The following is a 15,802-nucleotide window of genomic DNA, read 5'->3' as shown; positions in this document are numbered from 1 at the left end:
TTTGACCTCCATCCAAGGTATTTTTCCAGGCCCTAAAAACTCCTTTGCCCTGATGGGGTTCTCATTTGAATAGGCGAGGACAACACATAAACACGTGACTATCAAGTATGATGAGCAGTAGAGGAATGTGCAAAGTAAGGGAGGATTTAATTCATGGAGGGGAGACTGAGAATAGAAAAGTGGGCCTCAGAGGGTGTGACATTTGAATAGGGCACTAAAGGAAGAAGGGTCGGAGAGGAGGGCAGGAGAAATGACTGATGTGGAACTTAAGTCAACTATACTTACAACTTACTGGCGATTCTGATGGTGGTCAAGCAGCCAGGTAGAAGGATTCTCCCACATGTATTTAGATTTGTGTAGGTTTTAGTTTGGTATGAAACAAATAAACGAGAGTTAATTACCACACAAGGATGGATTCTGCCAAGGGAAATAAGTGGGGGGAAACCAACTGAAGTCACTTCAATTCTTGCTTGTTGACTCTCTCCAAAACATACATCACTTTGTTGACAGGTGAATGTTTTAGACTAGCAGTTATTTACTATTGACAGTTAACAAAGAGAGAGAGAGAGAGAGAGTTGGCAATTAAGACTTGGTGAAGATCAGAAAACTAGTAAAAAGTGCCCTACCCAAGTTGCAAGCGCAATGTCTGCGGTCCAAATCAGACTTAGATTTTGGAACCCTACCGTCCTCTGACCATGACTTGAACAGCATTACCACCTGCCAAGGCTGAAGTCACTGCTAAAAAGGCTTCCCTAATGCAAGACCTCACCAGAATCTTTGTCCTTTGACCTTTGACCTTCAGTTTCTTCACTAGAACACACAGCTTTATTTGACCGAGATAAACAAAAAAGCCAGCAACTTTAAATATAACTGATTTTATTTGATCACCTTAACTGAAGTCTCTACATGAGAAAAGTTTCCCCATCAGCAGTTTTGTAAAGAGACATCTGGCTTCAAAAGCTTTTATTGCCTTTTTTTTTCTATTGTAAAAATATTAACTCAAGCATTTCTGGGGAGGCATGTAACAAAAATGCCCACATCAGGCTAAGTCCTGCTGGTTTCCACTGAGACTGTTTCCACAACACGTGGCTGCTGTTGTTTTTACAGAAACACCAATAAATAGGCAGTCCTAGAAACACAGCACATGGGTAGTGATCAATAAAATTAAATACTTCTTCATTTTATTTTTTATTTTTTTTAATGTTTATTTTTATTTTTGAGACAGAGAGAGACAGAGCATGAACAGGGGAGGGGCAGAGAAAGAGGGAGACACAGAATCGGAAGCAGGCTCCAGGCTCCGAGCCATCAGCCCAGAGCCTGACGCGGGGCTCGAACCCACGGACCGTGAGATCGTGACCTGAGCTGAAGTCGGACGCTTAACCGACTGAGCCACCCAGGCACCCCTAAATACTTCTTCATTTTAAAGCGAGTCCTAAAACATCACAGAGTGACTAGTGGAGAACACCGATAAACAGACTTGAAAAGGATTTACAATCACAGGAGTGTGAGCCTCCTGCCCACTCAGCCTTTATGCATCGGTAAGTAGTTGATCATCCTTTCTCATCTGCTCAGAAGCTTCGAAGGCATTCAGTTGAGATCTTGAAAACTGAAGCCCCGACCCAGTTGGGTACTGATCATCCATCTACCAAATGCATTCTTGAAATCAGAATTAAGCGTTGGAGGTTGGTCATCACACAGCGACCTGAGAGGAAAGTAGACTGTCACAGACGCCTTGTGATTTCAAACCCAGACCCTGGTGAAGCCAGCCTGGGTCACCCAGGGGTGGTGGGAGGATTGCACGGAGGTGGGCAGGGAATGTGATTCACTGAGTGTCTTGGGCTGCCCTTTGAACCAAATCAATGGAAGTCTTTCCTTACTTGTGATAAGTGCCTTCGTACACTGATAAGCACCATTTGGAAATCTTCACCATTCTGATAAACATCACTAGGCCAACAGGACTGTTACAGAATTCTGGGTCTTTCCCTGGGGCCAGACACTCACTTTGCAATATGCCTCCTGGGCAAACTCCAGTTCCCTAGCGAGAGGACTGTAAATATTATAAAACTCCGGAGAATTTCTTTTTCTCTTTATTGCTTGCTAGATAACAAATTAAACACATCAGAGGATTGAAAAGCCTCTAAGTTGTTTCTTGCTGTGTTGTTTTGCAGGCAAGAGAACAACTGATTAACCAGGCCGAATTCTTTGTACCTGTTTGCTCTTTGAAGCACAGAGTACAGGTGAGAGTGGGGGCGGCAGAAGCCGAGATGGGACGCAATGGTGTTTTCTACTCTTTTGCCACTTGAGGAGGTGGGACCGTGGGCCCGGGAGATGCCAGGCCTGGAGGATCCAGCTGCCTCTGGCTTCCAAGGCTGGTGTAATGGCTCTGTTCTCACAGAAGTGCTGACAGAACATGACAAATAGGAAACAGATGTGCACTGACCTCCCAAAAAAGTATTTCAAGGCTTCTTAATCTTCATAGGAATCCTTCAGAGTGAGAGATGCCACCTTCAGGCAGTGACGCACATGACAGTTAAAGAAGGGCTGCTGACCCCTCCTACGTTCTCTGTCCCCCACCATTCCCCCCCTCGGCCGAGGCCCTCAGCTGCCCCCATCCCCCTCAGACCCCATCCCCCTCAGAGTCCACTTCACATGCGGTCACCTCCCTGCCCACATGCTTTTCCCCACCTGTCTCCACACACAGACAGTCTAGGCGTTTATAGATGTACCACCTCTGACCAAGCATTAAGGGCATTTCTCTCCCATTTCTGGATCCGTACTTACTTTGAAATGGTCCCTGTCACTGGGTCCATTACCAGCTCCAAATACTTCTGTGAGACTAAATACTGATTTGGAACCACTGAGTACACCGACTTTTGCCCATTTAACAACTTAAGTTAGAAATACTAGAATAGAGGGGTACAAAGGCCAACTGGGGAAACAAGTTTCAGGGTACCTGGCTTTGAGGACAAAGTACTGATCCTTCTGCATGTGGGCTCACGCCTTGCACGATACTATGGCTTTTGAGCTGCGCTGCTTATGTTCTTTGCAGATGTCTAGCTGCATCCCGCAAGAATGCGGGTGGACTTCCCTGAGTTTTGCCCTCCCAATGGCTAGAATATTTTGTGGAAGACTTTCTTCCTTGCCAAGTTGTTGCTGTCTCACAAAACAATTTATGGCAACATTTCTCCCGAGAAGGAAAGCCAAGTAAGCGCAAGGCAGTGCAAGCTCATTTCCATTGTTGCCGATGAGCAATCAACTACGTCCCTCCAGTTAATCCCAAATTAGTCTGGTTTCGATGTCTGGGCACTTCTCAGTGGGCCAGACCAGCTCTTACTCTCGAAGTCCAGGGGATCCTCTGCTTGAAAAGTCAATGCATTCCCTTACTTCTAGACATCATAAGCCAAGAATTTCCCATCTTATTTGGAAGTAAATAGAAACTTCTGGACTAAAGTGGATGGAGTTTGTGGAGCTTAAACATTTATTCTTGTATCATATAAGACTAAACCATTTATCCAATTTTGGGAATAATCAAAATGCACTTTTTATTGGAATGTGGAATTGTTATTTAGATACGTGAGTTTTGTAAATGAATAGAAAATGTCAAATATGCAGTTTGTATGCATTAGCTCAGTTAGAGTGATAATAATCCTGAGATGGGTAACATTATGTTAATTTTATAGAATGGATAAATTAAGTTTATAGATGTGAAATAATTCGTGTTAAAGCTAAGAAATGGCAGAGCAGGATTCAGTTAAGTTTGTCTGTAACAGAGGCTCCAAAAGGATTAGATGGAAATGGGGCAGAGGACTTTTCTTGAAGCTGTGTTTGCATAGCTAGCTCATGGCTTTACTTAGTATACTTATTTGGGTTGGATGGAGGGGGTGGTGGAGATCTGGGGTCTTTAGCCTTTCTACAGCAAGCTGCTCCTTGGGCTGTCATTGTTTCTCTGACTCCAAGATCCACTGTCTTTCAATTGATATATTTGCAGCAGGAGATCCCAGGAAGGAAATATTAAAGACAAATGTGCAATTAGTAGACTATTGATCCACAGATGTATTAATCCAAAGTTGTATTCGCTGCCTGTTTTTCTGGTTCATCCTCTATCACTCCCCCCTATACACTTGGAGATCCAACAACACGGTGGGAGTTTTTTCAGTCTTTCCAAGGTCCTGCTTTCTCACTTCTAGGTCTGTCTTTGTACATGATCTTCCCTGTACCTGGGACATTCCCCTCCTCACTCCTGCTTTCTCCTCTCCCTACACCCACCCGTCTCCTGGCAAACAGTTAAATCTCAGCTTCGATGTCATCCCCTCCTTCCCATGTCATACTATTATAACCCCCATCACGGCTGCCATTTTTAAGGGAGGCATTCTGGAACACAACCCTATGTGCTTGAATTCTGACTTTGGCCTGATTGTGCAAGTTTGGGCTACTCACTAACCCTCTCGGGATTTGACTTCCCTCACCTTGAATGGGGACAAACAACAGTGGCACCTGAGTTTTAGAAGCTGATTTGGGTTCACTGAGAAAATACCTTTCAACCTTTTAAAGACAACCTGACTTGTAGCAAGCCGTCTATCCATGTTAACTATTACCATTGTTTACAGTAATTAGGGAAGGACTGCCACTAGGCTGGTCACCACAGCATCCCAGCGCACATCACAGTGCCTATGAATATTTGCAGGACAAATGAATCTCCAGTTGCACAAACATAGCATGTCCACTGTTCCCAACCTCAACCACCGTCATCTCTTATCTGGATTCTGAAATAGGCTCCTAACCCATGTTCTGCTTCTATCTTTGTTCCCCTCCAATCCATCCAGGGGGATCTTTTCCAAACTTAAGTCCACTTACACTGTTCTTCTGGTTTCCCATCTCACTTGGAGTAACAACTGAAGCCCTTGCAAAAAGTCCTCACCTCTGCCGCTCTTCCCTTGCTCACTCAGTTCCAGCCATGGTGGCCTCTTGGGTGCTCCTTGGAATTGCTTTTGCTTTAGAGAGCATACTCTGGCTGTTCCTTCTGCCTGGATCACTTTTCCACAGATAATTGCGAGCTAACTCCATCCTCTCCTTTCTGTCTTGTTCTAATGACACCTTCTCAACAAGGTGAAAATAAATCACCCCATTTGAGACTGCAACTTTATGACATAAAAGAATAATAAATAGAGGGCAGGAGGAAACTTTTGGAAGTGATGGCTCTGTTGAAAGCATACAGTGGTGATAGTTTCACTGATACATATGTCTCTTCAAACTTAGCAAGTTAACACATTAAATATGTACAGCTTTATGTCAATCACACACCAGTAAAGTGGTTTTAAAAAAAAATAAAGTTGCAACCTTGTCCCTGCCCAACCCCAGGCACTCCCAACCCCTTTGCCTTGCTTTAATTTTCTAACTTAACACCTTTTGACTTCACACTTTAGTTAACTTCTTTATTATTACTATGTTTAGTGTTTATGTGCTGACTTTCTCTCTAGAATGCCAGCACCACAAGCACAGGGACCTTTGTTTATTCACTGATATATTCCCAAGTGCTTAGAAAGGTACCTGGCACACAGAAGGCACTTAATAAATATTCTTGAATAAATGTTTACATGTGTATGCATATGCATACCGATCCAGAGTTTCAGTTTATGGTTACTAAGGGTTGGTAAACTCAACAGAGGCGCTGACTCTTCCAGGTGAGAAAAGCAAAGACTTCTCCATTTGCAGTTTTGACATAATGCCCCAGATAGATTTCATCTAAATGGGTCTTTTCAACAAAAGGGGCATTGCACAAAGCCCAGTCTTTGTGCAGCCTCCACACTGTCTTTGGCAGCGTAGATGCTCCGCCCTCTAGGCGTGGCCCCGAACATGTGGCCTTGATGGAATGTCCCGATTAGTTACCAGATGTGCCTGAGCAGCTCTGGGGAGCAACTTGTCCGTTCAGATCTCAGCGCAGAAGCGGTTTTCTTGAGCAGTTCAGCTGCTACCTTCTAGGGCTGTCTCTACCCTGCTGCACCTCTACAGAAACTCTCCCTCAAAGTCTTCAGTGTTTTTTCCCTAGTGACTGCGAAGAACAAGCAATAATTTCTTTTTTTTTTAATTTTAAACTTTTATTTATTTTTGAGAGACACAGACAACGTGAGAATGGAGGAAGGGCAGAGAGAGAAAGGGAGAAACAGAATCTGAGGCAGGCTCCAGGCTCTGAGATGTCAGCAGCACAGAGCCCTAGGCGGGCTCAAACCCACCAGCAGCGAGATTATCATCTGAGCCCAAGTCGGATGCTTAACTGAGCCACCCAGGCGCCCCAGCAATAATTTCTTATTTATAATTACAATGGTCATTTTGACTGAATATTTCAGTCCCAATATGACTATTCTGCAGTACATATAATATTTTTTGTCTTATTTATGTGGATTCAATATAAGACATTGTAACAAATAGAAAATCAGGATATAGAATGTGCTGACTCTTGACATGTAAAATTTCCTGATCATTGGAGATGATTTATATGAAATGTCCAGAAAAGGCAAATCTATGCACACAGAAAATGAGTGGCCGTCTGGGGCTGAAGGTGGGAATTGGGGAGTGAATGCAAATGGAGGCAAGGTTTCTTTTGGGAGTGAAGAAAATATTCTAGTATTAGATTGAATGACTCTGTTAATTTACTAAAAATCATTGAATTATACACAAAAGTAGGTGAATCTTATGGTGTGTGTATTGGTTTGCTAGGGGTGCTGTAACAAATACCACAGATTGGGTGGCTTTAAACAACACAAATTTATTTTCTCTTCGTTCTGAGGCCTGGAGTCCCAGATCAAAGTGTGGGCAGGGTCAGGTCCTTCTGAGGGCTATGAGGGAGGGATCTATTCCAGGCCTCTCTCTTTTTTTTTTTTTCAACGTTTATTTATTTTTGGGACAGAGAGAGACAGAGCATGAACGGGGGAGGGGCAGAGAGAGAGGGAGACACAGAATCGGAAACAGGCTCCAGGCTCTGAGCCATCAGCCCAGAGCCTGACGCGGGGCTCGAACTCACGGACCGCGAGATCGTGACCTGGCTGAAGTCGACGCTTAACCGACTGTGCCACCCAGGTACCCCCAGGCCTCTCTCTTTAGCCTGCAGATGGTCTTCTCATTTTATCTTCATATCATCTTCCCTCTATACATGTCTGTGTCCAAATGTCCTCTTCTTTTAAGGACACCAGCCATATTGGATTAGAGTCCACCCTAATGATCTCCTTTTAATTTAATTACATCTTGAGAGATCTAATCTTGAAATACAGTTCTATTTGGAGATACTGGGGGTTGGAGCTTTGACAGAGGAATTTGGGAGGGTACACAATTCAGCCCATGACAATACAGGTGTACCTTGCAGACACTGCACATTTGGTTCCAGACCACCAAAACATAGCAAGTCAAATGAATTTTTTGGTTTCCCAGTGCATATCAAAGTTATGTTTACGCTATGCTATAGGCTATTCAGTGTGCACTAGCATTATGTCCCAAAAAAGCCAAGGCACATACCTTATTTTAAAAATATTGCTTAAAAAATGCTAACCATCATCTAAGCTTCCAATGAGTTGTAATCTTTTTGCTTGCGCAGGGTCTTACCTCGATGTTCACGGCTGCTGACTGATGAGGTTGGGGTGGCTGCGGCCATTTCTTAAAGTAAGACCACAAAGGGGGCACCTGGCTGGCTTGGTGGAACGTACGACTCTTGATCTCAGGGCTGTGAGTTTGAGCTCCATGTTGGTTGTAGCAATTACTTAAAAATAATAAAGAAATCTTTAAAAAAAAAAAAAAAGACCACAATGAAGTCTGCCGCATCAATCAACTCTTCTTTCACAAATGATTTCTCTGTAGCACGTGATGCTGTTTGACAGCATCAACTAAGTTTATATAATATTCCAAATCCTTTGCTGTCATTTCAACAATCTTCACAGCATCTTCACCAGGAGTAGATTCCACCACTTTCAGGGTGCCTGGGTGGTTCAGTCGGTTAGGCGTCCGACTTTGGCTCAGGTCAAAATCTCGCAGTTTGTAGGTTCGAGCCCTGTGTTGGGCTCTGTGCTGACAGCTCAGAGCCTGGAGCCTGCTTCGGATTCTGTGTTTTCCTCTCTCTCTGCTCCTCCCCAGCTTATGCTCTGTCTCTCTCTCTCTTTCTCAAAAATAAATAAACATTAAAAAAAAAAAACTAAAAAAAAAAAAAAAGAGCACTTTCTTTGCTCATCTGTAAGAAGCAACTCCTCATGTGTTCAAGTTTTATCATAAGATTGCAACAACTCAGTCCCATCTTCAGGCTCCACTTCTCACTCTAGTTCTCTTAACTGTTTCTACCACATCTGCACTTTCTTCCTCCACTGAAGTCTTAAACTTTCAATTTATAACAAACACAGTATCTGTGAAGTACAATAAACTAAAGCACAATAAAATGAAATATGTCTGTATGTACATTATACTTCAATAAAGCTGTTTAAAAAATAACATTGAGTACTTAGTAGGTCTAGGTACTATCTAAGTACTTCACATGTATCATCTCATTTGATCTTCTCAATGACAGTATGAGGTAAGTATGTTTCTGCCCACTTTAAATTGAGGAAGGAAGGCACAGAGGTTGAAAATTTGCCTGAGGTCACAAAGCCAGTCAGCAATGGAGCCAAGATTCAAACCATGTAGCCCAACTCCAGAGCCCACATTTTTACTCCCTATGCAAATACCTACATGTTGTGCCAGGCACTCAGGCCTTTTAACACCATCCTCTGATCAGTTTCATGATGTCAACTGTATGCAAAAGAAAACTGAAGTTTGGAGAAGTTAAGCACCCTGCCCAAGTTCCACAAGTCTGTGATGGGCTTTCTCCAACACCCAAGCATTTTCTCAATACTATGATATTTTTAGTTATGTGTAACTGTGGCTCACCCTTTTTGATGGGAGACCTCCAGGTCAAGAAAAAAGCCTCCCAGCACAATAGATGTTCAATAAATTGTTGTGGGATGAATGAGAACATATTGAAAAGGACTGGTCTGTAGTTTTAACTTCACAGTGATGGATAAAGGAATCTGCTCATGCTGGAGCCTCAAACCTGCAATTCTGGAGACTGACCACTTGGGCTGCAGATCATTTTGCATGGGCAGTTCATGACACAAACTCCAGAAATTACCTCTTGGCTGAATACTTTTGTATGGGGAAATGGGCACACTCACAGTCTGCTTGGTGGGAATGCAAACTGGGATGGGCTTTCCATCGGGCAATTGGCAATTGGCAAAAGCCTTAAACACACACACACACACACACACACACACACACACACACACCCTTATGTCCTCATAACTCCTTATCCAAGAACTTATAAATGTTATGAAAAAAATTGGGGACAATCTAAATATCTAATAATAAAAGAATAATTATGGTATAATCAGAATGAAATAATATGCAGTCTTTATTGATGGTGTCGGTTTTATTATTGTTTCAGATAAAGTTCATGCTATATAATATTTAGTAAAACAGCAAAAAATAAAACCTGTTACATGGCAGTTCACAGAAAAAGAAATACAAAGAGCCAGTAAGCGTATGAAAAGATACTTATTTTCATTCAGAATGCAGAGAAAAGCAAATCGAAACAATGGAATATTTTTTACCTGTGAGATTGACAAAAAGTTGGCCAGGAGTGTAAACAGGCACTCTAATGTACAACTGTCAATAGTATAAATTGGTGCAAACTTTTGGGAGAAATTTGGGAATAATATTAAAATTAAAAAATGCATATCCCCCTTTTTGACCTAGAAATATTACTTCTAGCAATTTTACTTTGCCCTATAAAAATACATATATATGCAAAGATGTTCATTACAGAACTAACTGTAGTAGCAAAAAACTTGGAAACAAGTTTTCATCAATCGCCAAATGATGAAGTAAATGGTGGAGATTTGTACAGTGAAACATAAATAGCTCTTAAAGTAAATGCTGTCAACATTCTGTGCTTATTTGCGAAGATATTTACATTAGTCAGGGTCCAGACAGGGATGCAAAATTCATGTTAGGTAATTCAAAAGAGAAAATTTAATATAGTAATTAAGTACAAGAGGTTAGAAGCAAGCTATTTTATACCAGAGGGTGGTGACTCAAGGACAGAGGCAGCCCTACAGGCAAGGCACAGGCAAGTGGGAAGTTGGGATGGCAGGGCCAAGATAATTCTATCTGAGGCCATTTCTTCTTCTCTTCTTTTCTTTGTGCATCAATTTCAATCTCTCTCTATAGACCAATTCTCTATTCTCCAGGCATACAGCTGCATCATCTGTAGTTCAAGTACCAATAATGGCTGAGAATAATCCCAGGAGATAATCTGATTCATCCAGATTGGGTTAAGCATCCACCCAAATATAATCATGTCTGGCCAGGGGGAAGGGCCACAGAATTCACCTCTGTGAATGGTGATTGTAGTTCTCAACCAGAGGAGCCTAGGTTGGGGAGATCCTATCTACTACTGACAATATGGCAAGATGGATCGGTACTGATGCCATTTACCAAGGTAGGGAATTTGTGATGGTGAGAAGATCAGAATAGAGGACAATAACTTAAGTTTTGGACATGTTCAACTGAGATGCTCATAGAACATCTAAACCTATTGTCAAGGAGATAGATGAATGTACAGTCCAGAGTTTAGCATGGGAATTTGGGCTGGATATCCTGGCTTGGGACAATTAACATACAAACAGTATTTGCAGCCAGGGGTAAGTAAGAAAAAAAAAATATGCTGGTTCAAGATAGAACCATAGAAAATAGAAAATATTTATAGGATTAACAAAGGGAAAGAAGGAACACTAAAGGAAACAGAAAAATTGGCCAAAAGGACCGGTGAAAAAACAAACAGAAAAAAATCACAGAGAGAGGAGGGCAGAGAAGAAAGAGAGAGGAAGTTTCTAGGAAAAGAAAGTGGTCAATTCAGTTAGGTAAGATAAACCCTGAAAATGCCCAGTTGGATATGGCCTCAAGGTCTCTGATGATGAGGGCATCAGAGTGAAGGAAGAAACCGAACTGCAGTCAGTTTAGGAGGTTAGGAAATGAATTCCTCAGACTGAATGCCTTTGCAGCTACTCATGAAGCAGGGAGGTGACAAGCCTTGGTAAGATTAAACAGAAGAAATGAGTCATTGTGCTTAAGCTTCACGGTTCTTTTGCAAATCTCTTTTGTATGGGGTAACTTGGGCTAACCTAAGTGGGCTCAGAACATTGACAAAGGCCCAAACTCGGGTTTTTACTTTGAATTCACAGAGCAAATCCTAGAGCTCCCTCTTGGGGTTGGCGATTCTTGTACATTCCTAGTCTTGGAAACCCAAGAATAAGCAGACTGTGGCTCTGGGGCTGTATGTGGCCCTCAGCCTGCTTTCCCATGGCCTGGGAACTAAGGATGGTTTTGTTTGTTTGTTTGTTTGTTAATGTTCTCAGTGCTTGGAAAAAAAAATCAAACAAAGGAAAATATTTTATGATGTGGAAATTTTACGAAATTCAAATCTCCATGTCATTAAATGCATTTTCATTGGAACACAGTGCTCATTTGTTTAGGGACGGCTGATTTCATGTTACAATAGCAGAACTGAGCAGCAGTGACAGAGAATGTATAGCCCCACAAGGCCTAAAATACTATCTGGCCCTTTTGGATAATGTTTGCAGACCTCTACTATAGAAGACTGGACAGGGCGGTCCTAACACTTTAGATTGCTCTTAGAGAGATAAAAATAGCTTAGTTCTGGTCATCAAACTCAATAAAAACACACTATAAATTTTGTCTAATTTCCCAAAGTCTTAAGTACAGAAACAACCTCGGCATAAGTAGACCCACATGAATGGTACATTCCAGGCCAAAGTCAGTTTTCACCTTTGGCTTATTTGTGCTTGTGATATCTTGGGACACAGCTGGGCAAGACTCTGTGCCTAGCACTGGGACAGGCTAGAGTAGATGAAGAAAAAGCCAAGATCTGCAACTAGAATTGTGCCCTAGTGTGGAATAGACCCCGGGCAGGTCCTAAAAGTTAAGTGACAGAGAACACTAAAAGGCCAGTGATCGTTTATTGAGCACTTCCTCTATGCTAGGCATGTCAAGTGCTTTATATACAATTATCAAGATAAACAAAACCAACTCGCCCTCTTTTGCCCAGAGTGAAAAAAAGTGTGAAGGACGGTAATAGAAGTATATCATACTTTCACAGCAGGATGAATAACAACACAAAAGAGAGGCAAACAAGATACTATGATGGGTCAGAGGAAGTGAGCTTAGTTGGGAGGAGGGAGAGGGAACTTTGGGCCTGGAAGAAAGGAAATATTTTAACAAAGGAAGAAGATGGAAGGTGTAATAGCAGGAGAGTGCAGGGTAGTACATTTGAGGAATAGCATGAAGGTTCTACTGGTTGAAATGGAGGATGTGTGTAAACTAATTTTTTAACTTACAAATTTATTTTCAGTTTGCCATGAAAGCCTTTCTGACTCTGCCCAACAGGGGAGATCTTAGGTTCAGTTACACCATGACTCACAACTTGACTATAGACCGCATTTGGGCACTCCAAAGGCTACAGCCTGGGAACCACAGACGGCCATCAGGACATGGGCATGTGTTCCCAGGAGTCATTGCAGCAGTCCGTTGAGCATGCGCTGCAGATTCAAGGAAGCAAGGTGCCCATCAGGCAAACATAGAAGCTGCCTTGGCTTACAGGCCCTACTCCCTGCAGGAGCCAGTATCTCTTATAACCACTTCCTAGGTATAGTTTCTAGAGTTCCTGTGAGAGACACACCAATTACTTAGAGTCACAGCACTCAGGGAAGTCCAAGGATGTGACTTCCTGCCTGGACTGATTGTTCTCTCACTCCAGACATTGTTTACCAAACAGAGATCGCCTTCCCCATGCACAGTGTTGCCTGGCGGCATGATTGACATACTGTCTTTATCACATTGCCTGAGAAACCAAATTCTGAAGCAGAGTCAAATTCTGAAGCAGAGTCAAATTCTCAAGCAGAAAGGGAAAAAGGTTTTGTTAGCCCTTTACTCATCCTCCCCAACATCTACTCCAATGTCACTGCTATCCTCAAAAGTAACTTCTGTTAATTACTTTTCTAAGAATTTACATAAAGTTGTATACACATCGGTAGGCATTTAGTTTATATCCAATTTTTCACTATTACAAACAAGCAATTAACATCCTTCTGTACATATGAGAGTGTTTCCTAGTAGTGAAATCATTTGATTAAATGATAAATATACAATCCTAATAGATAATATTACACTGCTATTAATACTCTTAATGCACACCAGCAGTGTATGAATGCCAACCCCCCTATTCACTCTTCTGTGACACTGTTTATTAGAAATCTTTAAATATTGTCTCTACAGTGAATGAGAAATGGTCTTGCATTCATTTACATTCCCCCAATAACAAGCGAGTTTACAGATATTTTCAAATGTTTATTGACCATTTGTATTTTTCATTTGAATTACTTGGTCATATTCTTTGCACATTTTTCTATTGAGTTGACTTTACTGATTTGTGGATAATATACATACACACCCATATCTATATTATTATATATGTATTATATTCTACATATGTGTACTATGTTAGGCAGTGTATATAATATTACATATATTATATATAATGTTATATGTTATATATATTACTACATATGGCATATATATTGAAATGTTGTTTATATACACATACAAATATTTGGGCATTTTCAGATATATAATGGGAATTATTAATGATTTTTGATCAGGACAGCTTGGTGCTGGGAGGAGTGATTAGGCATTGGGGTTTTGGAGTTAGACCTGAGTCTGCCCAGTTCAAATGCTTTCTAATATGTGTCCTTGGGTAAAACACTTAATCTCCTTGAATCTCACTTTTCTAATTTGTAAAATGGGATAATCATATGCATTCATTGAGTTGTCTTTTTAAATTTTTAAAAAATGTTTACTTATTTTTTGAGAGAGAGAGAGAGAGAGAGAGAGAGAGAGAGACAAAGTGTGAGTGGGGGAGGGGTAGAGAGAGAGAGGGAGACACAGAATGTGAAGCAGGCTCCAGGCTCTGAGCTGTCAGCACAGAGCCTGATGTGTGGCTTGAATTCACAAACCACGAGATCATGACCTAGCTGAAGTCGGACGCTCAACTGACTGAGCCACCCAGGCACTTCGTTGGATTGTCTTTAGCTCAGTTTGGGGCCATAAAGTATTCAGTCAATGGTAACACTTAGCATTATTTTTAAAAATTGAAGTGTAATTCACAAACCATAAAGTGTACAAGTCAGTGGCTTTTTAGTATATTCACAAGGTTGTGCAACCATCACCACTATCCAGTGCCAGATACATTTTCATCACTCCCAAAAGAAATCCTGTATCCAGTTACTCCCTACCCTCAACCCCCATCCCCTGGCAAACCCTAATCACTCTTCTTTTTTTTTTTTTTTCATTTTGATTTTTTTTAAAAGTAAGCTCTACACCCAATGTGGGACTTGAACCCATGACCCCAAGATGAAGTCACGTGCTCTAAGCAAGCCAGATGTCCCTAAGCCCTAATCACTTTCTATCTCTGTTTTTGCCTATTACATATATTTCATATAAATGGAATGATATAATATATGGTCTTTGTGTCTGGCATCTTTCATTCAGCATAATGTCTATATGGTCTATCCATATTGTAACATAACACTTCACTTTTACTGCTGAATAATCCATTGTATTGATATGCCAAATTTGATTTATCCATGCATCAGCTGATGGACATTTGGATTGTTTCTATTTGGGGCTATAATGAATAATACTCATACAAATATTCATGTACAAGTTTTTCCATGGACATATGTTTCCAATTGTTTTAGCTATATACCTAGAGGTAGAATTGCTAGGTCACATAGTAACTCTATGTGTAACTTTTTTTTTTTTAAGTTTATTTATTTAAGCAATCTGTACACCCAATGCAGGGCTCGAACTCACAACTCCGAAATCAGGAGCCTCACGTTCCACCAACTGAGCCAGTCAGGCACACTTATGTTTAACTTTTTTTGTTTTAAACGCATATTCATTTTTGAAAATTAGAGAAACAGAGCATGAGTGGGGGATAGAGGAAGACACAGAATCCGAGCAGGCTCCAGGCTCTGAGCTGCCAGCACAGAGCCCAACGCAGGGCTCAAACTCATGAACCATGAGATCATGACCTGAGCCAAAGTCGGTTGCTTTCCTGACCAAGCCACCCAGGCACCCTAATGTTAACTTTTTAAGGAACTCCCAAACTATTTCCATCAGAACCCATGCTGATTTACATTCTCATCAGCAATGTGTGAGTTTCAATTTCTCCACATCCTTGTAAACACTTGCTATTGTCTGTCTCTTCTATGATAGTCATCTTAGTGAAGTAATACCTCATGATGGTTCTGATTTGCATTTCTCTAATAACAAATGATGTTGAGCATCTTTTCATGTGCTTATTGGCCATTTATATTTCTTTAGAGAAATGTCTATAGGAATCTTTTGCCCAATTTTTTATTGGTTGTCTTTTTATTACTGAGTTGTAGGAGTTCTTCATATGTTCTGGATACTAGCCTCTTTTCAGATATATGATTTGCAAATATTTTCTCACATCCTGTGGATTGTTTTTTCACTTTCTTGGTAATGTCCTTTGAAGCATAAAGTTTTTTGTTTTTGTTTTTTAGTTTATTTATTTATTTTTTTTGAGAGAGAGAGCATGAGTGGGGGAGGGACAGAGAGAGAGAAAGAGAGAGAATCCCAAGTAGGCTCCGCCAGTGTGGAGCTAGACACGGGGCTCGAAACTATGAACCAT

The 15,802-nt window shown here is 41.2% G+C and overlaps 1 protein-coding gene across 3 annotated transcripts in view; it reads right to left on the bottom strand.

Moving 5' to 3' along the window:
• The window catches only part of YEATS4 (YEATS domain containing 4), a 57,920-nt gene that overhangs the window by 15,948 nt on the left and 26,170 nt on the right, over positions 1-15,802 (bottom strand). The window contains exons 7-8 of one of the 3 annotated variants that reach the window (XM_047865971.1): positions 7,594-7,747; positions 1,338-1,702 (exon numbers count right to left, since the gene is read on the bottom strand). In XM_047865971.1, the coding sequence (XP_047721927.1) occupies positions 7,602-7,747 (146 nt within the window). In that variant the 3' untranslated portion in view covers positions 1,338-1,702; positions 7,594-7,601. Of the gene's footprint in view, positions 1-1,337; positions 1,703-7,593; positions 7,748-15,802 lie in introns of those variants that run through there. The other 2 variants (XM_047865972.1, XM_047865973.1) reach the window with 2 other exon arrangements.

Source organism: Prionailurus viverrinus, chromosome B4 (assembly GCF_022837055.1).
Source record: "Prionailurus viverrinus isolate Anna chromosome B4, UM_Priviv_1.0, whole genome shotgun sequence".
In the NCBI taxonomy this organism is placed as follows: domain Eukaryota; kingdom Metazoa; phylum Chordata; class Mammalia; order Carnivora; family Felidae; genus Prionailurus; species Prionailurus viverrinus.
The sequence above is the reverse complement of the archived record's forward strand: the minus strand, read 5'-3'. Positions and strand labels throughout refer to the sequence as shown.